Here is a 25,000-nt window from a genome sequence, read left to right on the forward strand (position 1 = left end):
GTGAACCCTGCTTTTAATTTATCAAGAAACCTGCCATTATATGGAGCAAGGTAAGACCTCTAATAGTTATTTAATACATTTTAATACTGTGTAAGGCCTTAAATTGAGATAATTGCATGGTAGTGTTTCTTTCATAATTTTTAAAGACTTGCAGATAACCCGCTGGCTCCATTATTCTACTCACACACACACACACACACACACACACCGACACACACAAACACACACACACACACACTTTAGTATTTAAACAAACACAGAATAAAACATGGAAAACATGAACACATGGGCTTTCATGGAGTTTCATGCACACACACGCACACTCACACTCAGTCCTTAACCACAAACACACAAAAGCATGAATACATATAGCCACACACACTCTACTCAAATTGACACACACAGAGAAAAACACACACCTCTTATAAGCTCCCGCACAATAGCTTATAGGCATAGGCACAGATACACACACGCAGACATGCACACACACACGCGCGCACACGCACACACACACTCAGGTCTTGAGCTCAAACGCAAAAAAAGCATCAATGTGTGTATGCATGTACACAGGCACGCATGAACACACTCACACACAACTGTTCTTTGCGCACTCACACCTCACACCTCTCCACAGATCAAATTTCATAGCAGCACCAGAAATAAAGTTCCATTGGCAGGGGAGGGCTGGAGAGGAAGAAAGAGAGAGAGAGAGGAAAAAAAGAGAGCGAGAGAGAGAGAGAGTGAAAAAAGAAACCGAGGTAGAGAGAGAGAGAGGCTATCGATCGGTTGGAGTTGGCTCAATCTGGGATTGAACTTTATCACAAACGCAGAGCTTCGCAGCAGGAAGCTCTCTGATACGCCTCTAAAAAGAGTGAACAGAGGAATGCTCACGCTCTATTCTTCCCTCGCATCTCTCATTCATTTTCATTTCTCTTTCCACCCCCAGCCGGGCCTTTTTTAAGAATTCTTTCTCTCCTTTCTTTTTCTTCTCTTGGCTCTTAACATCTTCTGCTCTCCTCCCTCTGTTCCTCTCCTCCCTCTGTTCCTCTCTCTCTCTCTCTCTCTCCCTCCATTCTATTCCAGCGGCTGGCTTATTAGCATTCTCTCTGTACATATAATTGATTCCTCATGCCTCCCTCTTGTGAAAATGTCATTCATAATTCTGTGTGATAGCTAGATGGCTGCCTGGCTGGCTAGCTAGTTGGCTGGCTGGCTGGCTGACTGGAAGGCAAAGTGGCCACTGACCCATTTGTAGCAAATACAAAGAGACTGACAACAAAATCTGATTATAGCAATAAGACCCAGGCTCCTGTGAAACAAATGGCCAAAGCCAGGCTGAGTCTAAGCTGTCATTCATCCCGCTGTGCTTTTTCATTTTCTGCATTTAACCTTTATTCCACTCAGGCAAGTATATTAAGAGCAAATTCTGACTGCTTATGAAGGGTGAAGCTGAAGGAGGGAGGGAGATATTAAAGGGGAAGAACTTCGGCACTCACGACCCTCCTTAGCGGTAAATGCAAATTAATTAAGTGGAATTTAATCATTGATTAAATTCCGTGTGTGTGTGTGTGTGTGTGTGTGTGTAGAAGCAGCAATGAGCGCAGAGACAGATGACAGATACACTCACACATATGTTGACGCACATATGCAAGCACACCAACAGGTACACTGGCACAGAGATGCAAACGGACACACACACACACACACACACGCACGCACACACACAGATATACACACAAAAGCTGAAAGTGGAGATTCAGTTATGCCGCCCACACAGCTAACCCTGTGCTAGATCTCAAAGGCACCTGGGTGCAGCTGACAGAAGGGTGTGTGTGCATGTGTGTGTATGTTTGTGTACATAACAGGGAATGTCTTAGCCCAAACACCCCCCCCCCCCCCCCTTCCCACCACCACCACTTCTTCTTCTCCTGTTACAGTGCAGTCCCTGTCACTAAGAGAGAGAGAGAGAGAGAGAGAGAGTAACAGGGACATAGTGGCAAAGCAAAATGGAGAGAGAGAGAGAGAGAAAAAGAGGGACACTGAAAGACAGAAAAAGAGAGAGAGAAAGAGAGAGAGACATAAGGAGGTACTTACCGGATGCCTGCCCTGAGGGTACATGATCCCAGGAGAGGAGAGGCTGCCAGTCCGTTTGATGGCCAGGTTAGTCCCCTGGCCCTCCACTCCTCTGCCCTCCACCGGTCTCTCTCTCTCTCACACACACACACACGCACGCACACACACACACTCACACACTCAGTAAGTCCAGTCCCTGCTCCTGAGCTGGGTTGGAGATCTTTACTCTTCCTGAGTCTCTCTCTCTCTCTCTGCTTCTTTCTGTCTAGGGCACTCGCTCTTCTAAGACAAGTTCCTGTTGACACACAACTGAGGAGTGCTCAGTCCGACGGTCCGTTTATCCAGCAATGTCACGGCAAAACGGAGCCTCAGACTCCCACTTCACCTCCTCCCCCCTCCTCCTCCTCTTCTTCCCGTCTTCCTCAGTGAGCCCAAAGTCTCTGTTCCTCTCTCTTCCTCCTCCTCCTCTTCCTCTCTGCCTTTTGCTTGCCCTGTGATCAGTCAAGGTCCACGCGTACTGACATGACACAGAGCATTTCTCCTCCTCCTCTCCTCCTTCTCTTCTCCTCCTCCTCGTGTCCCTTCACCGAGCCGTCCAACGGTGAAACATACAAACATAAACAACACTCCGACCACAGACAGACTACCTCTCTTCTTCTACCGCTTTTTCCTCCTCTTCACACACTCTCTCTCACACACTGAAGCCTCTGCCTTGTCTGCTGTTGTAAAAAAGAAGAAGAGGAAGAAGGAGAAGAAGAAGAAGGAGGAGGAGGAGGAGGGAGGGAGGGGAGAAAAGAGAGAGAGAGAGAGAGAGAGAGAGAGTGAGAGCTTTGTTTTTAATCTAAATGTGGAAAAAAAAACACGAGAGGAAAGCAGGAAAGAACAGCAGGTCAGTGGAGGATCCAGCGGGCTTTTCAGCAGCAAGCCCTAGACTGTAATATATTGTGCCTGTTGGCTTCAACACAAACACGACAGGCTGCTAAAGCTCCCCTTAAGGTGGAACTGAGTAGATAGAGACACCCAGTCGCAGAAAGAGAGCAAGGCGGAGGGCGGGAGAGAGAGAGACACACACACACAGAGTGAGAGAGAGAAGCAGAGAGAGAGATGGATCCCCTTTCAATTGTGGTCAGACGGACAAAGCAATCAGTCATGCACAAATACTCAGGCTCAAACAGATACGAATCAAGACTCGCACAACACACACGCACACATATTGATGACAGCTATGTTGACACACTTGTTATGCAGCACAAACATGTACACACACAGCTGCACGTATGCACCCTACACATACTCAGATTGATAACTTCATGTCCACTGTCAGCCGCTTGGCTCAGGCAAACAAGAACTAACCCAGTCAAAATTTTGATTTTTTGTTTGGGCAGGTTCTTATTTTGTTTCAGCTTACATTTTTATCTGGATTTGCAGTGACTTAGCAGGTGGGTTTGATTTAATTCTCAACAGCATGGGGCACATGGCTATTGATGGACACACGTTTGCTGCTGTGAGAATCAAACCTTCAATCTTTTTGTCAACAGGTCAGTCTCCCTTAGAGATTAGGTCACCTTTCCATCTAAGACATCCAGTCATAAGACCAATATACTGCAGTAGCTAACTCACATCAGCTTTCAAGTAATAAACTAAAGCTGTTTTTTTTTCCTGGGAAAATTCCTTTGGTGTATAGGAAGTGATAAGTTTTATGCTTCCACCAGCTGAAACCGCAGTTTGTTGGGAGTAGTGTACACAGAAGAACTGGGCACCATGAGCAGCATCAGCCTCCAGGACCAAAGAGACACAGAAAGACTGAAAAACGGCATCAAACAGAAAATCCAAGGACAAAAGTTTGATCGCAAAGTGATCTCTGGGAAGTGCAGCGCTTAAAACACTACAGCCATGACCACTTATCGGCAAAGATGGCACCAAATTCAAGGAGTCTTGGCTCTAGCCCCATTCCCTGCTTACTTTTTGCTGTTTGTTGACAAGCACATGCTATACACAGGATTGTCCAGCATTACCGTTCTATACCTGGACCTTGTAAGACTGGGTATCTAAAGCCTTTGTAGAGTACGCTAGTCTGGCCCAACCATCTTTTGGTTTATCCAGGGCAGCCTTGCCTTTGAACTTGATCAAATGGCCATTAATCCGACACGACAGCCTTGGCATCCATGATTGGATCTAAATAAGACAAACACCGTTTGATAACAAGCGGGTCAGACGGAGGGCAGCCCCAAAGCCTCAGTAAAGGTCACACCCGGTAGTCCTATTTTCCATTGAACAAGTTATAGTCCCAAACAATATGGATATACATTTGCTGCCTGGGTTTCATTTCTAAATTTATCAGAAATATAACAGATCGTGTCAATAAAGGTGCGATCATCTGGTCAACTAACAACTCAAGTTATCCTCAGTTATCCATTAAAAAGCAGCAATAGTTGCTTGAATTTCTGCTCTCACTAATCACTGTAATATTTACCAGTAGGATGGATTTGATGTAAGTGTCCACTGTGTTATTTAGGTAGGAACCTATGAGTCTAGAAACTGGACTGTCATTGAGGTTATAAAGTGAGAAAATAATGAGGTGCAGGTGTCTCTCTCTATTTTTAAAGTAAATATCAAACTGCACAGCTTTGAGGTTTACAGTGACATCACCCAGAACACGATCAAAACAGTCATCAAAAAGCGGTCTGATCAGGGTTCTGTAAGTGGCATCAATACTGATTTGGAAAAGGGTGAAAGTTTGTGGTTTGACCCCATTCACACACCCAGACAGAAAGACCAGCTTCTCTTCAGTACAAGGAAGCCGAACAGGCAAAATGTTGAGCGCCTGGTAACAATGGAGTAAGACCACTGACACTAAAGGAGGTTAAAACCACAACCCAGCGAGCATAGTTTTAAAAATTATATATATTATAAAAACACTTTATATCCAGTTTGGGGAAAGAAATGATAATTACTTTGAGTCCGTCATTCATCAACTCTAAAATAAAAAGGATTCAGTATGTAAAGGTGTCAACAAAGAACTGAAGTTTTTGTGTATCCATAATGGTGCCACAATTTATTTTAGTTTTGTGCTGTCAAACATTTAGATAAAAGAAAGTGTCAATGTTTTAAACTAATCTCTTCACTTTTTTTGGGGTTATTCATATCGGCACAACCCAACAGGGCAGTCAAAAGTGAGGTAAAACTGAACACATTCAGTGATAAACACTACCACATAAATCCTATCAGTAAACAAATGCTATTGGTGAAGTGTCTTCCATAAAAGTCAGCCTCAAAGTGGATCCTTATGTTTGAGCCACACAACATAAAGGCAGCCTTTTTTTTTCCAAAATTTCACATTTCAACTCAGTCAAACTGCAATAAAAGTCACTCTGTATATTTTGCTGACTGTACTTCCAAATGACATTCACAGATTAGGCTTAATAGTCTTGAAAACACTGCTTTGAAATGATAATACCTTTCCTTTAGCTAGTTCTCGTTTAATGCCAATAATTAGCGTTTTTCTCCGTTCTCTTTGTCTCTCTCCACCTCCCCTTCTTCCACCCAGCTCGCCCCCCCATCACACACACACACACACACACACACACACACACACACACACACACACACACACCTCACTTGCTCCAATCAAAGGTACCCTCTCCACCAATCCCACCATTCCTCATGTAAGCCATTATACTAATCAGCATTATCTAATTGTCTAGAATGGATTATGCAGGTAATTATTCCCTGACTGCCCCAACTGTGTATCTGAGAGACAGACGGGCAGGCGTACAAACAAGCAGACAGACAGAGAGACAAACACAGTCCATTCAAAACTTGCATGCCGCTGTATCAGCACGGCATGACACTGTCTTATTCACTAGCATGTGTGCCAGGGCAAAGCTGACTCATAAAAATTGGTGAAATGAACACAAACTTTGAAATGCAGATTATATGTTGTGGACATGAATAATGGGAAGATTAACTTCTTCCACCATAAAGGGATTTTATGACAACAGCCCTAATTAGATACATGATGTGTTTTTAGTGTTTAACATATGGAAAACGTTTTGGCTGAGGTTAGTTTAAGGTCAGAGTTAGGTGACTAAGCGACTAAAACTTTTACAGCTAAAACAATTGGGTTGAGATTAGGGCGTTGTTTTTTAGCACGGTTAAATAAGAAAATCCCTAGCTGCAAATGAAGACTTTGGAGAACTTCTTGAGTTGGCAACTGAATCTGGGTCAGTGGAGATAAAGGCTGATCTATGTACACACCCGTCCACCTTCAATGTCAAACTCCAGCTGGCTGCTGGCCACGTCTCCCTTTTGTGGCTGGGAATTTTATCTTTCACTTCTCCTGCACGGAGCATGTTATCTGCATTTCACGACATTATGTTCATTTCACAGCATTTCATTAAACATAGCTGTCCGGGTTGTTAGTGCGCAATAAGAAAAACACTGGTTTACATCTCGCAGTGTGTACACCTGCCATTAAGGACTAGGTTCAATGCTGGAAAGACCTGGGAAGGAAGCGGGCCGATCAGATAGATAGACAATTACAGATAGACAGCATTACACACGGTCACAGTCAGTTGGCTTTTAATGCAGCAATTTCATCAGGTATAGGCTTTTGTGTATTTTTCTGTATTTTTGAAACGATGAAAAGAAAAAATATATAAATTGTGGATCATGTCCAATATGAAATGTCATGCACAACAATAACAGCAGCCAAAAATCATCCATGGTTTCACTCTCATGGAAAAGAGGGCAGCTTGACAGACTGACCTCAGCACATGAGGAGGAGCAGGGATCCTCATGCAGGTAGGCTGAGGGGGGATCCACAGTGGAGAGTCAGCACCATGAGGAGTCACGGTCAGCATCTAACAGACAGAGGAGCAGATTCAGCTGCCAGCACAGGTACAAGACAAACAGCATGATCTAGTCTCCCCAAGCCTTAAATAGCACGACCAGATAATAATAGTTGCCTTCTAGATGAGATAAGAGCGGTGCTAGACGCTTCTAACAATAGTACTCAAGTGACTCATTTGTGACAGTGGTTAGATCACAACATGTTAAAAAGTCCAACTGGGCTGTACTATTGTTGTCTGCATAAATGACCAGCACCAGCCATTCTGTAACCAAAGGCTTCTCTTTCTCCTGTTGTGTGATTAATATCAAGTCAAATATAACAACAAACACTACATTTTTACAAATGGAGGTCTGTGGTTGGCCAAATGGGTTTTCGAAGCCATGTTCGTTTCATAGATAAAGCGACGTGGACCTGCTGTAAGACACTAACACTTCATCAAAAGTCTTAAAACTATATGATTTAATGTGTAGCCTACCTATTACAGTGTAAGCAGAAGGCTAGGTTGGATTCACAGAAGTTCTGGCCAGGAGAAAAACAGAGCACACAAGAGGCAAAGTCAACCAAAACACAAACATTTTACATGGAACCAAAACATACACGATTTAGGCGCGAAAACAAAAAACGGTCGTTGACGTCATTTCAAACCGGGTCACCGTTCAATTAACCAACCGTCGGTGTGTTGCAGTTTTCCTTGTATTAATAATGTGCTTATAAAGCGAAGGAAACTCATGTTACATGCTCTCATGTCTCAATTTAGGCTGGAGAGAGAATCACTCGCAACTCCTCCGTTCCACCTTAAAAGCGCTTCCCCGTCTGAAAGAGCTCTCCGCGTTGCGATTGGACGGGAGGGCGCCGCGGTACAGCCAATCGCCGTTGAGGGACCCCACGTTGGGTCCTGATATCATGGGGTAAGCGGGCCAATCGCGGCACGGGCCGGCCGCTGAATGGGTGCGGGCAGGCGGAGGAGGGAGCTGAGGAGTCTGTGGGGATTGTGGGCATTGAAGTTCCAATTATTCTGCGCGCACGCATGCACGTACGCACATGCACGCACGCACGCACGCACGCATTCTGCCGATTCCGTCCCGCTGTCAGTCACGCTACATAAATGCTCAGTAAATTCCGCCGTTAATTTCAATCCTGCTATTTCTACCACTCTGCATGCATGCACGCGCGCGCACGCACACACACACACACACATTGACAGAGGTAAACTCCTCATTCGTGACTAACGTGCGGGCATAAATTACAGATTTTTTTTTTCTTTCCAATTTCTTTTATTATATTTCAAACATGAAAGAATCGAAAGAAGTAAATGGGTGGCCCTTGTCCACCAAAATTAAAACAACCGACATTAGAAAAGCCCTAAATCATAACCTATAGGAATATACAAAACAAGAGTTCTTTAAAAAGGGCTACAAATTAAAAAGTCCATATTCTGCTTTAAAACGCTGCGGTCAATGGACTGCTGTTTGTGTTTTCTTCCTTTTTTTTTTTTTTTTTTTTTTTTTTTTTGCACATATACACACTTTCTTTCTTTCTTTCTGTCTTGGTAACTGTCTATGTGGGTCCAGCCTCAAGTATGCAAATACAAATCACAGGAACAAACCCTCTCTCTGAGACACACACATACATACACACGGTATTGATCGCTCTGATAGACGGGCTTATTGCCAGAGGTAATGTGTTGGCCCCTTCTAGTCTTACACCTCATCACACACACACACACACACACACACACACACACACACACACACACACACACAGAGACACACACACACACACACATGACTCTCCCCCTCCTCTCTCTTAGCTTGTTGCATGCATCTCATTTCAGGGTGATATTGTGATATTCTGCGTGTCTACACATGCTTCACCATAATGACAGCTCTCCTCACGGAACACATAACACTGCTGCGGTGTGCATACACACGCACACACACATGCATACATACATACATACACACACACATATATACATATGTATATGTATATATATATATATATATATATATATATATATATATGAATAAAAACTCGCAGCTTCCATTTTACTGATGTTTTGTGCTTTGTTTTGACTTGTATCGAAGGTTGACAATGAATGTATGGTCACTTTTGATACTCTTGTTCACCCTCCCTCCACCTGACTCATCTACTTCAGCTGGTGATTTCCTACTTTTCCTTTCAGCAAAACCCCAGTTGGTCGATTTTTTGGTATATTTCGGGCGTCAGGGTGGTGCAGTGATAGTTCAAGTGCAAGTCAACAAGAATCCATCCTGCTGAAGAGTCCCTGAGCAAGAAACTAAATCCCCATCAGCTGCAGGAAGTTGCCGTTTTATGCTGTGGCAAACCAACAAACGCGTTGAAATGTCTACGTTTCTAAACCAAAAATACATTGCATATCAGCATTTACACTCACAGCCAACGTGGTGGAGCCTGCATCCACATCATGTGACGTTGGTGTGTTGGCCACCTCCGCCGCCTTTTGCTTGTTTGCTTCTTTTCGGTCACTTCATGCTACACCACAGAACCTGAGAACGTGACATTTCAACTTACCCTTGGTTTGTAGAAATGTAAAATGCCAGTATTTTTTCCTGGCGACCGGGCCGCAATTTCAGCTTGCATGTATAAATCACATTATCCACTTCTGAACAGTGGCCATTCCTTTGTATTTTATTTTATTCTATTCTATTCTATTCTATTCTATTTCTCACTCTTCCAGTTGTCTTGTTGTCATTTCTGTTAAACTGCACTGCACATTCAGTTCTGTTCTCCTCTGCCTTGCTCTGCTCTGTACTGTTCTGTTCTAATCTATAATGTGCTCTATTCTATTCTATTCTATTGGGTTCTGTTCTGTTCCCTGTTCTCTTACTTGTTCTATTAAATGTTTTCCCCCCTAGATTCCTGGAAGGAAATACAAGGTTTGTTTATTCACCACTAGTGACAAGCACCCCCCCATCCACACACACACATGCACACACACACACCCCATCAGCACCACTCAGTTGTCAGTCATCGGTCAGTCGGTCAAACGATCCCAGATCTCCACTGACTAATCCACACAGTAATAGGAAACGGCAGAGGGAGAAATCCTATCCCTATGATGTGGGGACTCTGGATAAACTCTGCGTTGCTTTGACGTTGGATAAATATTCACTCACTCTAGACACATACTTGCACACGTATTCACTCCATGGGCAGACACACACACACACACATACACACACACATGGGGTGAATAAAGCTGCCATGTGTATGTACCTGTGGTGTGTTATGGGTCCCCGAGCGCCAGCTAGCACATGTGATCTCCTGACCTTGCAGTGCAAACATTTGGCTATAGTGTGTGTTTGTGTATATATATATGTGCATGAATGTGAATGTTTGTGCGTGTGTGTGCTTGTGCATGCACTGGCGTATCTGAGTGCGACTGCGTGTGTTTCTTCTCGAGCCTAATGTGACTTCCTGCCTGCTGCACGTCTAGCAGGTCCTTATGTGTGGGACATGTGCAGTCACACACTCGGTGCCATAATTAGCTTCATCCACCTCATTTCCTGCTTCTTGTTGTAGAGAGGACTGTGTCGGCGCGCGTGCACGTGCGTGTGCGTGCATGTGCAGGCAGCCTACATATACAGCAGCATGGCGGAATGGGAATGAGGATCGTCAGGAAATGAGGCGGGTGTCCAACCAGGCATCATGAAGTCAGTCTCAGTTACCGTCTCGCTCTGACATACATGGCAGGAGAGAGAGAGAGAGACTTGTTTGTTGCATATGTATCTCAGTAGTCTTGTTCTATAAATCACGTCAGCCCGGCGGCATTTCTCTGTGCGTGTGTGTATGCGCCTATGGATGTGTGTGTGTGTTTTCCTATATGTGATATATGTGAGGGCATGATCTTACATGTGGAGCCTTTCCTTCACTCACTCTCGCCTTCCCTAGCCCGTAATCTGCTCTGCATCCACGCCTGCATGTTCAGCTGCACACACACACACGGCGAGGTGTAGCTGGAGCCTCACGCCGTAGAGTGAGAAAAGAGAGCAGATCAAACACTCACAGATGGGAATCTACTGTACCAGCCTGAGACGGAGGTAATAATGTATGCATATTTGGGAGGTTCTATGCATATGGATGTTTGTATCTTTCACTGTACATCTGATATGCTGGAAAGTGTGCCCGCGCGACTGTGTGTGCGTGTGCAAAGGTTTGCGCGTCAACATATGTGTTTGCTAACCTTCATACAGTGTGTACACATTAGGTTTGTGGGCGGATGCATGCATAAGTGTGCTGGAGCATCTGTGCATGGCGTGTGTGTGTGCCGTTGATGTGCATGTGTGTTTGTGCGCACAGTGCATGTGTGTATGTGCATGTATAGCGTATTCATGTGCGTATTTGTGTGTTAAAGTGAGTGTGTGTGTGTGTGTATACAGTATTTTTATGCATATCTTTTTATGTGGGTGCACATGCATGCATGCGTGTGCGTATACATGAGTTTGTGTGCATGTATTTTGTAGACACAATATGTACATGTGCGCATATGTATGCATAGCAGTATATGTGACGTGTGTGTGTGTGTGTGTGTGTGTGTGTGTGTGTGTGCCTCCAGGCTGTAGTAGACTGTGTGCTGTGATCATTCTGCTTGGCACTAGCCAATTGTGTGACTAATTGGGACTGAGGCAGAATGCAGTGGATGTAATACCTCCTCCTTTCCCTCTCTCTCTCTCTCTCTCTCTCTCCTTCTCTCCCTCTCTCCCCCTATGCATAGAGTTAAAGTCTCTTTTTCATCTGTGCCTCACACATGCACACACGCATACAGTACACACTCTCTTGACTCCCTGACACACATGCATGCATACAACGACACACACACACACACACACACACACACACACATACACACGCAATCCAAGGGCACATTCACATTCTTTTTTTTTTCATTGATTAACAGGGGGAACAATAGTGCAGCATTTTCAAAGTCAACAGAACAGAACAGAATCCCACTGAGCTAATACTTTCAGTATAACAAGCACAATGTGTGTCTGTGTGTGTGCGAGCGTGTGTGTGTGTGTGTGTGTGTGTGTGTGTAGTGCATTTGCGGCGCTCCATTTTTCTCGATCATTTCCATCGACACCGACGAAATAACCCATGCTGCTCTATACTATTTATCCAGCAGCAGCATAAAACACAGTTGTGGTGTTTTGTTTTTCGTCTCTGCATGTCTCTTTCTCTTTCGAGACCAAAAACTCTCTCTTCTCTCTCTCACTCACTCTCTCAGTCTTTAACCCCCCCCCTCCCCTCCCCATGTCAGAAGTGGAATCTGTGTTGCCAAAGCAATCCTGCAAATGAACTGAATGCATCACTTTCTTTCAGTGTTTCCCCCCATATAGTTCCCTTTCTTTTCCCCCTCTTTTTCTGCCATTCTTTTCTTTCTCTTTGTCCCTTTCTCGCTCTTTAAACATTTTGACAGTAGAATGCATTATGTAAGTGTAAAATGTACTGGCAGGGGTGCTTGCAACCAGATGCAGAGTGTTCAAAAAACAGAGAGAGAGAGAGAGAGAGAGAGAGACGGAGAGAGAGGTGAGACAGAGAAAGAGAGCAGATGCATGTATGCGTGTGAGGAATGCTGGATGGGTGTGTTAAAATGAATATGTGTGTGTGCGTGCGCATATGTGAGTATGTGTGTGTGTGTGTGTGTGTGTGTGTGTGTGTGTGTGTGTGTGTGTGTGTGTGTGCTGGCTGAGGTGCAGACGGCGAATGTCAGTGTTGAAAAATTCATGATGCCATGTTTGGAGATTCCTGGGGGATATCTTGTTGTTCCACTGGCCTTACAGAGCTGGCCTCCACTGCACACACACAAAATACACAGTGTGTGTTTGTGTGTGTGTGTGTGTGTGTGTGTAAAACGATGGGGAATCAAAGCAACAGTTAGAACTTAGAGAGTTCGATGGTGAGAAACAGACACAGACGCAGAAAAATGCAGAGAAACACCTTTGTCATTTGGATTCTTACCTCAGTTTTTCTTTTTGGGCTGAGTTGTTTTCATCAGCCCCTGGGGGGGTTTCTTTGTCTCACCCACGCAGTTTGGATGTTTCTTCAGCTTTTTCTAGTTTTTTTTTTTTTTTTTATCATTTGTAAATGCAACACATTAACTAAACTTCAACCTCAACTTAAACAGAATAAGAGACAGATAGGAGCTCCGACTGTCAAGCAAATTGAGGCAGATTTTCTCGCAACAAACAAGGTCAGTCAGGTGTGTTTCCATCAGGTGGGTTGAAATGAATAAAAGTCTTCATTAACTTGAACTTAAAGACATGCTTAAAAAAAAATGTAAAGCTTTGAGGGGCACTCTGGTGGTTGAATCTGGCCCTTTGCTGCATGTCATCCCTTCTCTCTCCACTGTGACCGTCCCAAAAAGTCAAAATGCCCCCAAAACATTTTTTTCAAAGAAGTGATTAGTCGTGGTTTTTGTGTAAATTCATGCTGACTGCATGCTTTGATCATGACCACCCTGCCGTGCACAGGGACAGATATTTTACAGACAGCGCTTCATGATGCCATGCCCAAAGCCATTGTCGAACTGGTGTGCGATGATATGGAAACATGCATCAGATCAATTACTCTGAGCCTGCATCGTTAACACACTGACAAATACTCATCATCACAAAACTTCATTATCAAAAAATGGAAGGAAAAAAAAAACACTGTGATATTGTGATATTTCAACAACATTGCTGTTTTGATTCAGCCTTTGTAATACTCTACATTAATATATATATATAAAAAAAACCCTTGGACAGAGACAGCCAGTGACACAGCAGCAAAAGCGTGACAGAGATAGATGGCAGCGAGCGATAGGAAAGTGTGTTTGCAATCTTTGCCTGCGTGTGTAGACGCCGAGCAGCCCTGAGCGAAAAAACAAAAGTCCTCACTGCATCTCCTGATCTATAGCTTCAATGCTCTTTTCTCAAGCCTGATGTGTGTGTGTGTGTGTGTGTGTGCATGTAACAGTGGGAGAGCAGGTGAAAGAGAGCGCGAGCGAGGAAAGCTGACAGAAAAAGTATGCACGCATTCCTTGCATATGAACAAATTGATCCAAGCTCCCCATTACACACATTACTCCATACCCGCTCCCCTGACACGGTGTTTGCTGAGTGAGGTATACTACACACCGGCGTGCCAAGTTCACTTGAGCAAACAGAGCAGTCCGAGCCCAACTGGAGCGGGTTCGGACTCTGCACTAGGTAATGGAAACTGGCAGCGAGCAGCGTGACAAACCCAGAGCCTCACAGGGAGCTGAATGTGAGCCCGTGTTCTCATTACAACCCCATTTTCTACTTTATTTCTGATTTTTGTTGTTTGGTCCGCGCCGCTTTGCATGTCTCCACCGTCTGATTTACGACGGGACGGCCCGACGGGACCACGTAGAAGTCGGTGTCATCTTGCCTGATGGACAATCTTGGGCTTTCTGCCTTTGTGTGCTCGTCTTGGTTTCTCCGGCTCTGTCACATTTCACCGTGCGGGTCATGTGATGTCACGCTTTTGTTTTTTTGCCAATTTCTCTCTATGCTTTCGCTTATGCTGCTTTATTTAGACATTGTTTCGCAGTTTTGTCGGCTGGTTTTTTTTTTTATGTGTTTTATGTGGGTTTTGTTTTTTTCTTCACGCAAGACTCCACAAGATGTATTTTCGTCTTCCAGACCTTCTCTGCAGGCAAAAGCATGAACCTGTGCCGTATCTGTAACAGTTCTATAAAAGGGCATTTTCAGACTCCGGCGCTCTGTTTTGGAAAACAGAGGCTGCAATGCCTCTTCACTTTTAACAGTACAGACTGTGCAACCGGGCCTTCTTGTGGATGAAAAGGTTCCTATGGTGATCATCGCTCTTTACTCCCTGCTTTTTTTTTTGTACTTTTTTTGTCCACCAGGATCAAAGATTGGGGAAAGGGCTATGGATTGGGCTCCGTCTGTCCATCACACACAGTTTTTGAGCCTCTGTTTGCCTGTTTTGGACTAAGCTCAGGGGAATGATGGATTTTGACTGCGGGGTGTGGCAATTTAAATATAAACCTTGTTTGCTCAGCAGAGCGCCACCAACAGGCCAAAACATAAAGTCCGCAAGCTTTAAGCAGCAGCCAGTGAGAATGAGATAATGTAGCTAAATGAAATTGATTGTCCAACCACAGCCCTGCCACCAATATCTCAGACATGATGAACATTTAGGTAATGATGCATTTTACATTGATATCCAGTATCTGCAAAATGAAACTGATTGGCCCACCACGGCGCCATCAACAGGCCAAAAAGTCTGCAAGCTTCAAGCAGCAATGTCTCATTCACAGCACACCACACGTGCAAAAAAAGAAAAGAAAATAGAAAAGAGACCAGTGAGAAACAGTGAGTGGAGCAGCTCGGGGTGCGCTGTCTTGTTTGAGGACACGTCCACAGGACAGCAGGGACTGAGGCTGCATGTTCAACTTTTTTGGGGGGGGATTGTCTTTGGCTCTTCTACTCCACTGAACCACAGCTCTCTCTCGGCGTGAATCTAAAGTGACCCCGGCGCCAATTCCAGCGTCCTGGAAGCCTACTTTGACTCGTGCACGTGAGAGAGGCACGCCGTCTTATCAGCGGCGCTTTATGTTCATCACACACACAAACACTCCCACTCTCAGGCTTTGAACCGAATGGAGGCAGAGATAAAGACATGAGATATTGTTTCCACTTTGTGGCTCCTAGTGTGCGTGCACTCTCTCATGTGCACACACACGCACGCACACACACCTGCACATGCACATACACGTACACAAACACACTCTGCATAAAGGCACACACCCCACAACAAACACATCCGCATGCATGTCAGTTTGTGCATGGCCATACAAAGGCATGCATGCATATATGCATAAACACACACATACACACAACCGTGTCAGTGCAAGTAAATGGCGATTGTTGTCTATGTGAGCACACGTACACATACACACACACACACACACACACACACACACACACACACACACACACACACACACACACACACACATCTTGGCACAGTGCCTGGGTCATGTCATGCAAATTAAGTTCAGCAGCTAAAAGAGTTCCATTTGGGAATTCCACCCCTAACCCACAATATTAACGCTATCCTGAGCTCACACACACACACACACACACACAGAGAGAAAGTGAAGTCACAGCCACAGATCCACATCACACCACGCAGTTTCAAACCAGCCACAACACTCACACACCTTTGCTGCCCCACACATTAACCCAGTTTCCCCCCTTCCAGAATCCCCCTCCCACACACATACACACACACACACCTGCACTTGCACACACACACCTCCATCCCGACATTCCATTTCTCCGTGGCAACCGTATCTGTGACAGGGTGAAATGGAGGGAGGAAACGCTGTCATCAGGAGGTGACAGATATGAGCTGAGAGAGCACAGAACATGAATGTAGCGGGGAGAACCGGGTAATGTGTGTGTGTGTGTGTGAATGCATGTGTGTGTGTGTGTGTTGCAGGGGGTGGAAGGAAAGGGGTGGGAGGAAAGGAAGGATGGTAGAAAAGAGGGGAAGAGAAGGCAAGAGGTGGCAGGGGGTTAAGAGGAAACACTGTGATAATTAATCTTGCCTTCAGCGATGGAAACGGATTCTGCAGCACATTACGGAATCTTCAAAAAAATAAGGGCCGATCAACACACTTGTTGCCTCTGTTTCGTTTGTTGGCGCGTCAAGTGAAATGTCAGACATCACTGGTCCGCTTTTATAAAAAAAAAAAAAAAAAACACTTGGAGGAACGCTCCAGCATGTTCACATGAGATGGACGCTAAAATTACATCTTTCAACAAGGTGACATAGTTGCATCATTTCTGGTGGACAACATTTTTATTCATGCCTTATCCCCGTGTCACTTTTTGAAAGAAAATTCTTTGAATATTTTGCACTGGAAATAAATGACACTGCATCACGATAGCATGTCTCATTCATGTTTTTCTGAGAGAACCTGAAGTTTCAGAGTGTAAATGAGGTCAAACGACATGTTAAGACGCACGTTTTTTGTCGAAAAGTGGAGCACAGCAACCTTGTCTGGCCAAATGACACCATCTGGCGGGAAGCTGGGACTACATGGTAAGCCAGGGAATGTGTCGGTGTGTGTGTGTGTGTGTGTGTGTGTCAGTCTGTCTGTCTGCATGAGAATTTGTGTGGGAGAGGCCGTGTGTATATGTGTGAGAGAGAGAGGGAGTGTGAGACGGTGGGAAAGTGCGAGAATTTATGTGGAGGAGAGAGTGTGTGAATGTGTGTATGTGTACGCGCATGTGTGTGTGTGTGTATCTGCATTTGACTTTGATACAAAGTGTTTCTGCATGTCTGGCCTGATGAGGTTCTGGCAGTCGACTTGGAACATCCGACTCTGAAAAAAAAAAAAAAAAAAAGAAGCGTAATATGTTCCAAAACAGTCACGTCCAAAGGGAAACTATTAACAGATCTTAAAAGAGAATCTCTCACTTCCAGGCACATGTGGGAATTCGGTTTATTGATGAAACATTACAATATATACCTACTTGTATTATATCTGCACGCCACAAAATAACCCTGTAAAAATTTGCCTCCATTTTATGACACACCGTCCTCAGTGACAGCAACGTTCCCTGGGAGAGTAAATGTCAAAGTGACATTGAGCGAGCATCAAGCCAGTCTGGGCTGCATGTGTGTGTGTGTGTGTGTGTGTGTGTGTGTGACCTAGTCGGAGCCTCCCCGGGGACTGGAGCTGGCTGGCTGACTGTTCCCTAGCTGTCACCAGACATTGACTCACAGTGCTATACACTCACCGACGACACATTGACTCATCCATCCCTCCATCCATCCATCAATCATTCATCCATCATCACACACACAGTCTTGCAAGCCACGCGCACACACACGCACACACATCCATCCATGCATTCATCCATCCATCAAACACATTCATTAAAGCATCCAGAGGAACTTCCACCGAATTGGTTTCATATACCGGGACTGAATTTCGTTGTTTTTTTTTGTTTGTTTGTTTTTTTTCCCCCCTCAAAACTCTTTCGTCTTATGAGCTGCATTTGTATTTGGTGCCAGGAAACATTTGCTTATTCAATCCTTTATCGGAAAGCGTTTCATCCTATTAAGCCCACACTGATTTCAATGGCAAAATTGTGCATTCAGACCACAAGCAAACCACACCGCTGCATCACTCTCTGTTTGCCAATATCTGCTAACTGATTGCTTGCTGTAATTGCTATAGTGTTACAGGGTAAGGAGGGTGGGGGGTGGGGGGTGGGGGGGTGGTGGGGGGATATACTGTGCGGCAAAGTTAGAACATGGCTGCTGATGAACTACGTTGCCATAGCGACATCCATCATCATCAGCCGACCTGTCTCGAATTCTCAGCTCTCATCGAAAAACGAACGGGCTTTTCCAGCAATTAGACGTTTGTGCTGCACATGCACCGGACGGCAGACAAAAAAAAAAAAAAAAAAAAAAAAAAAAAAAAAATCCAAGCAAGAAAAATGTTTCATCCGGCCAAGATTGAGAAAAATATGACAAAATACTGCCAAGGGAGCCCTCCGTTTATTGTGTCAGCCGAGCCGCAGTGTTGCAGAGAGTTTTCTAACTTTGGGAGACAGTGGTTTGCACTGCCAAAATACAGATTAGCCTGCCCTGGGAACTATCTAGCCTGGTGGCACCATCTGCACTTTGCCACACACACACACACACACACCCATCTGACCCCGGCACGTCTCAGATACACATCTACACGTTTGGCTTAAAACAACTAGCAGCTATGTCATCTATCAGTGACTTTCTCAGTTTAATATTAAGCGTTTCATCACAAAAAAAAAAAAAAAAAAAAAGCATTCACTGTAGTATAAAAGTAGCCAAAGAGGTAGCTGTAAATTAGACGTACCATATGTATGTGAAGTGAATCCCCTCGTGGTTTTCATTATACCACAGGTTGCTGCCAGCATATTCACTTTTCATTCAGGAACCAAAGCTCTCGGCTGCCAAATTCAAGCTGGCAGCGTTTATGAAGGAGAGCTGAGTCTCCGTGGACACCGATCTCCATAGCTGTGATCCCCAGTTTCACAGCCTCACTGATCTGGTCCTCCATGAAACAGTCGGCGCCGAAAACAACGGTGAATATAGGGGGTTTTCTTGGCCGGGGGAAATTTTCTTGGCCCGCTAATGGAGCTACCTGATAAAATCACGCTCTTGCCAGATCCTGAGAGAAGAAAGGCCAAAACATCATCTCACCGAAAAACAAAGAAAAAACATCCACAACTTCTTTAATTATTTATTTAGTTATTTAAACGACTTTATGACGTCCAGCTCGGTCTGAACTGATTCCAGTGCTGCATCAAGAGAGGTTTGGGGGCAAGTCTACAGTATAATCGAGTGCAGCTGGTTTCACAAGACAAGGAGCGATCCACATCCATAGGAATAATTTGAGAATTTGTAAACAAAAAATGCATTCAGCTAAGGTATACACCACGTTTTTTGTGAGATCGGCTCAAACTAAGCCAGCTAAATTGGAAAACACACCATGTCACCACCAGAAACTTTTTGCATATGCCCTCCAGAGTGGATGGAGTTTGATGCACTGGCCTCGCATGAAATGATTAAATATTCTATGCCTTTATTTCTGACATCCTGCTGGCATCCATTCACGTGACTCTCCACTATCTGTGCAAGCAGGCCAGTGTAGCTAGCCTAGGACGTTACTTCCTTAAATGGAAGAAATGTCATATACTAGCTCGCGGGTCAGGGTCATACACAAAGTGGATGTCACTATTTTCGTGTCTTGTTGAGTTTTGCAATGTGGACGGGAAAATGGCCAAGTGCAGATGGAAAAAAAAACAAACAAAAAAAACAATACAAATGCACCCGACTTGGTGTGGCCACAGCCATAGACAGCAAAATCATCTCCCTGTCACTGGATGATCATTCACACTGGTGCTCCATGATAACAATTTATTACACACTCTGCTGACTGATGGAAATGCATTAGAATTATCCAATGGGAAACTTGTGGTGATTCCGCGGTGTGTGAAATGATGCGTTCAAAACGGCGCACAATTGTTGTATCATTTCATTTAAATTTGACGAGTCTCCTGGTGGTGGTTGCCCAGTCAGTACGCTAAAGTGTAAGTATGAGGCACTGGGCTAATGATGATTTATGGGGGATTTTGGCGTCTGAGGAAATGGTTCAAGTGTCAAACGGGCTAATCTCCAAAAAAAAAAAAAAAAAGTTGGTGTACGCCTTTAAGTCTGCAAAGGCTCTGAGAATCCCAGACCTGGTTTCTCCCCGAGATCTGTGTCTGTGTTGTTAAAACTCAGCAGACAGCGCTGTACAAATATAGCTGAGTAACTAGGCCTACTGCAAATAGAACAGAACTGAATTTAATCAAATCAACACAGCATGCTCTATGTTCCAACATTCACCCTCCGGCAACACCCTCCTCTCGCTTCCTCTTCCTCTCGCCCTGTCTGTCTGCCTCTCACTCTCCGTCTGTCTCCGTCTGCCTCCGCTTCACTCCCTCACGCAAACGCGCACGTGCACGCACACACACACGTACTGATGCACTTTTGCCCTGTTCCTTCACTTTCTCTCACCGCCTCGTACCTCAGAACCTCTAACCCCCAGCTCTCTCTCTCTCTCGATGTCTTCTTCATTTCTTTCTTGCTTTCTTCATTCCAACTCTCCCCATTATCTCCTCGGCTCTTGCACAGTTCACGTTCATTAACTGCACCTTTGCATGACAAACTATCTGGCTGGTAGCTACACGCAGGTAAATACACACTCATACGTAGATACACACACACGTATAGGCACTGTCTGCACATTCTGCCTCCTGCTAGCACCCAGCAGCCATATATCATTGTTCCCATCACCCTAACACATAACGTATCTGTGCCATGAGTCATGACGTTAATCATTCTCAGCTTTATCATTGACCAGCTTTCTGCAGGTTGTAATTATCTGATGATAAATGATTTTTCTAATGGCATTGTCAGAGTATTTAGACAATGGGGAACACTAAGCTGGGAACGGAGCAGTCACGGGAAGCTGAGGGCTGGCCTGTGTCTCCCATGACACACAAGGATAGTTTATGAGAGGTTTGTGGCGGTGGCGGCGGCGGCGTGTGTGTGTGTGTTTGTGCACGCACGCGCCTGCACCGCCTCTACCTCCTTAATTACACAGCAGTCCGTCATATAAGTCAAGCAGACAACCTGCCAGGCAGCCAGGCAGCCGAGCAGCCACCCAGCCGTCCGCCGGGCGGTAGGCAGGCCCAGACAGGATGAAGCAGCAGGCTGGTAAGCAGTCTGAACCACAGTGGCAGTGCAAACAGACCACAGCGAGACCACATCACAACCACACAGCACCCTGCCATTTACAGCGGCGTGCATACGGCTGTCTGCAGCAAGACGGAGGGAGGAGAAGGGGAGGAGGAGCAGGAGGGGGAAAGTGAGGCGGGAAGGACGAGTGGAAGAGACTGGCGGATGAAACTGTCTCACACACACACGCACACACATTTACCGACACATTCCCCGGCTTACCATGTAGGAGGAGGAAGGGAGGGATGGCAGTGGGGAAGGAGATGGGTGAGGGAGGAAGGACACGAGAGGCAGGAAGGGAGGGACAATGTGGGAGAGAGGAAAAAGAGGGGAGGAAGGAGGGAGGCGGATGGTGGAAGAGGGCATGCCAGAGCCCAATACCACCGTCAAAAAATGTAGCTTTTCTTCCTCGTCTTTCCACATCTTTTGACATTTACGTCTGACAGTGGGTTCAGTGGTCAGAAATTCAGTGGAGAAAAAATTGATTAAGACAGAAAAATGATTTATTAAGGAAAAAAAGAGAGAGAAAAGTGACCCACATAAACCCTCACAGACTGGAGATAGCCAGCCAGGGAGGCTACCGGCTGTTTTAAAGCAACCTGGTTGACGAAAATACACGATGCATGTTGAAATCTGATCTGAAATCTGTGGTTTGTGTGCGAGCCTAGAGCGAGGGGATGTGTGTGCCCTGTTAACGTGCCTCTGATGTTTGTTTGTTTTTTTTTTTCTCTCTCTCACTTGGCCCCGTGTGTATATATCCTTAAACACGTACCCTTTTCCATTATACTACCATTCATCTCTTCTTTTGGAAGTGTTGCTTCCTGAAAATCAGCGTGCACAGGCCCAAATGGATTTTTAACTGTTGCAATATGAGCTAGCTGGCATGCTAACGCCGGGCTGCATGTCAGAGATGACAGCTGAGAAGTTTAAAGAATGTCTGAGGCATCAGCGCTCCAGCGGTCTCGAGCAAAACCAATATTTTACAGATTGACAACCATGCATTTCTGGGATGATAAAATGGACCTTGAGCGAGTTCAATGAACCATGCCTGCTGTAGAAATGACTGCGTAGGGAAAAAAAAAAAAACACTTCTTGCTGTGTAATAAATAAATAAATAAATAAATAAATAAAAATACAGGTGCAAACAAGGCTGGGTGATAAAAAAAAAAAAAAAAAAAAAATGTCCACCACTAAATGAGCAGTCATTCAATTTGCTTGAGACCTTGATACATTCTGCGTGCAAAAAAAATCATGTGCCTTTTTAATAAAAAAAAAAAAAAAAAAAAACAATAAAAGAAAAGGAACAAAGAGAAAAATCACACTAATAAAAGTGGAGCTCTGAGGTGCGCTAAGGCGGTGATGTATTTGTGAACCAGGCAGAGAGGGCTGGATCTGACATTAGCATGATTAGAGTGTGTAGCCGGCTAACAACACACACACACCATTATCTTGTCACCGGCGCTTGCTGTGTCGCCGGCTTTTATGGACAAGAACTGGGAGAAATGCAGCAAGAAATGAAAAGTGGGGAGAGAGAGGGACAGGAGAGACTGAGCGGGGGAAAAAGAGAGAGCAACACAAGAGAGCAGCAGCAACCAAAAAAAAAAAAAAAAAAAATGTCACAATGAAAAGGGGATGCAGAGAAACAGGAGGTGGAGAGGTGGCAGAGGAGGGAGAGAGAAATAGGGAATGTGAAAGAGAGAGGAGGAGGGCAGGGGAGGGGGGGGGGATTTCAGGTAGAATATATCAGAGGCAGAGAAAGAGACAGTCAGAGAGGGTTTCATGGCATGAGGAGGAAGCCAGGTCACTACTGCGCTAGCCCGAGGTGTTTTCATACTTGAGCTGGCGCTGATGGATGGAGGTCGTAAGCGGATGAATTAGTGATGAGGATCAGGATGAAAGTGCTTTCCAGAAACAACAGGGCCGACCAGACAGAGCCAGGCACATGGGATTGGCAGGCCGGGGGTTGCGGGGGCCGAGCGGGGCCGGGCATAAACCCAGGGTACTGTCCTCCACGCCGGCCACGGCTAATAAATCAACATGTCGCGTTACATGCCAGCACACTGAACTACATGTGTTTTGGCTCTCCATAGACCTGTCAGTGAGACTCGCAGCACTTCCTGCGTGTCCTGTATTTATGCTGCAATTTCGCACATAATGTATTTTTCATTCTCTCATAGCCTGTATTGCATATACAGTTTATTGTATGTAATTTTTATGACTCACGTTGTTTTTTCCGTTCTGTAAGTTCAGCTGCTACGGCCGCTGAAAGTCCTACAACACAAAGTAACAGTGTACTTTGTTGCACATTTTTAATCATACACGCGTTTGATTTATCAGTTGAATATTCCCACATTTTTGTTTGCCGTGTCCTTTTACTGCTTGTTGCTGCAGCTTCCCGATATGGATCACTGATTGATATACTGTTACTAATAACAAACTTTATTTACTGTATGTAACTGTTCATAAAGCGCTTAACAAAGGAGTAAAAACAAACGATGAAATTAACAGCCCGGGCAATGAAAACAAAGCAAGCAATATAAAAGCGAGGCAAGAAAGGTAAACGCAAGCCATAAAAGGGAGGTCAGAAACACCAAATGAAAGATTGTTACATTAAAGGAGAGTTTTAAGAAGTAATATAAAACACAATTCAGATTGAGCCGGCCTAAGCTCCTCAGGCGGGTCATTTCGGAGCTTAAGGAGCCCTGATGGCAAAGCCCCCGATCGCCTCTGGTTTTTAATCTACACTTTGGAACAGCCAACCTCGGTGACCCGCAGGCCCTCTCAACCCCCCCGGAGCCTCGCAGGAAAACAACTCCGGCTCCTTCCACCGCTCCAGTGCCCGATCCTACCATAGATGGCCAAGCGGGAGTGGAGAGATGGGAGGGACGAGAGAGAGATGGAGGCGGCGAGGCAAGATGGAAGGAACAACAGAAGATGAAGAAAAAGTAAAGGACATGAGAGAGTGAAGGGGTAAGGATACAAAACAGACTATGCATACTCTATATCAGCAGATCAAATTCACAGGAAATTGTAAAGGGAAATATATTGTGCCACTATGTTCACACTGCCGAGTTTTCTCCGGTCTCATGCAGCATCAATCATGTGATCAGGAGAATGAGTCCAATCAGCGCCATTTGAGGAACGATGGATGTGGTTTTATTGATGACAACAGCAAGAGGCAACAATGCACCAAATTCGTCAAAAGTACCTTTTAATAAGCATAGATCTTGCTTACGAAAGCAGCAAGAAGAACACACGGACATGCTAACATGCTGGCAATATGCTTGCTCTGTTTTTGCACTATATTGTTAGGTTATCATGTTGTATATTGCTATTTCATCTGCACCTTGGACCACATGCAATGTAATTTTGGTCATCTGTACATTAACACTTTACAATAAGAGTACAACAATTAACATTAGTTAATGCCGTAATGGTTAATTAACTGTTAGTTAATGATTATTATGGCATTTACTAATGTTAATAATATCTACAGTAACCCTTAAATAACATATATAAATTAATACCTTAGCATGAACAGCATTAGTACATGATTCTTAGACACATTAGTTAATGGTTAGTTAACTGTTACTTAATCTTTAATATGGCATTTACTAACGTTAATTGTTGTACTCTTACTGTAAAGTGTTACCTGCAAATTTTGTAATGTGTAACTGGGTGCAACTCAGGTCATTTGATTGTAGTTTGCACACTGAT

At 44.7% G+C, this 25,000-nt stretch overlaps 1 protein-coding gene across 3 annotated transcripts in view; it reads right to left on the reverse strand.

The window, feature by feature from the left end:
• Positions 1–7,656, reverse strand: part of tle2b (TLE family member 2, transcriptional corepressor b) — an 86,420-nt gene extending 78,764 nt beyond the window's left edge. For 2 of the 3 annotated variants that reach the window (XM_030049330.1, XM_030049328.1), the window contains exons 1-3: positions 7,401–7,546; positions 6,841–6,935; positions 2,095–2,792 (exon numbers count right to left, since the gene is read on the reverse strand). In XM_030049330.1, the coding sequence (XP_029905190.1) occupies positions 2,095–2,118 (24 nt within the window). In that variant the 5' untranslated portion in view covers positions 2,119–2,792; positions 6,841–6,935; positions 7,401–7,546. Of the gene's footprint in view, positions 1–2,094; positions 2,793–6,840; positions 6,936–7,400; positions 7,547–7,594 lie in introns of those variants that run through there. The other variant, XM_030049329.1, reaches the window with a different exon arrangement.
• Between the last annotated feature and the right edge of the window lie 17,344 nt (positions 7,657–25,000).

The sequence above is a fragment of the Myripristis murdjan genome, chromosome 4 (genome assembly GCF_902150065.1).
Source record: "Myripristis murdjan chromosome 4, fMyrMur1.1, whole genome shotgun sequence".
Taxonomy (NCBI): domain Eukaryota; kingdom Metazoa; phylum Chordata; class Actinopteri; order Holocentriformes; family Holocentridae; genus Myripristis; species Myripristis murdjan.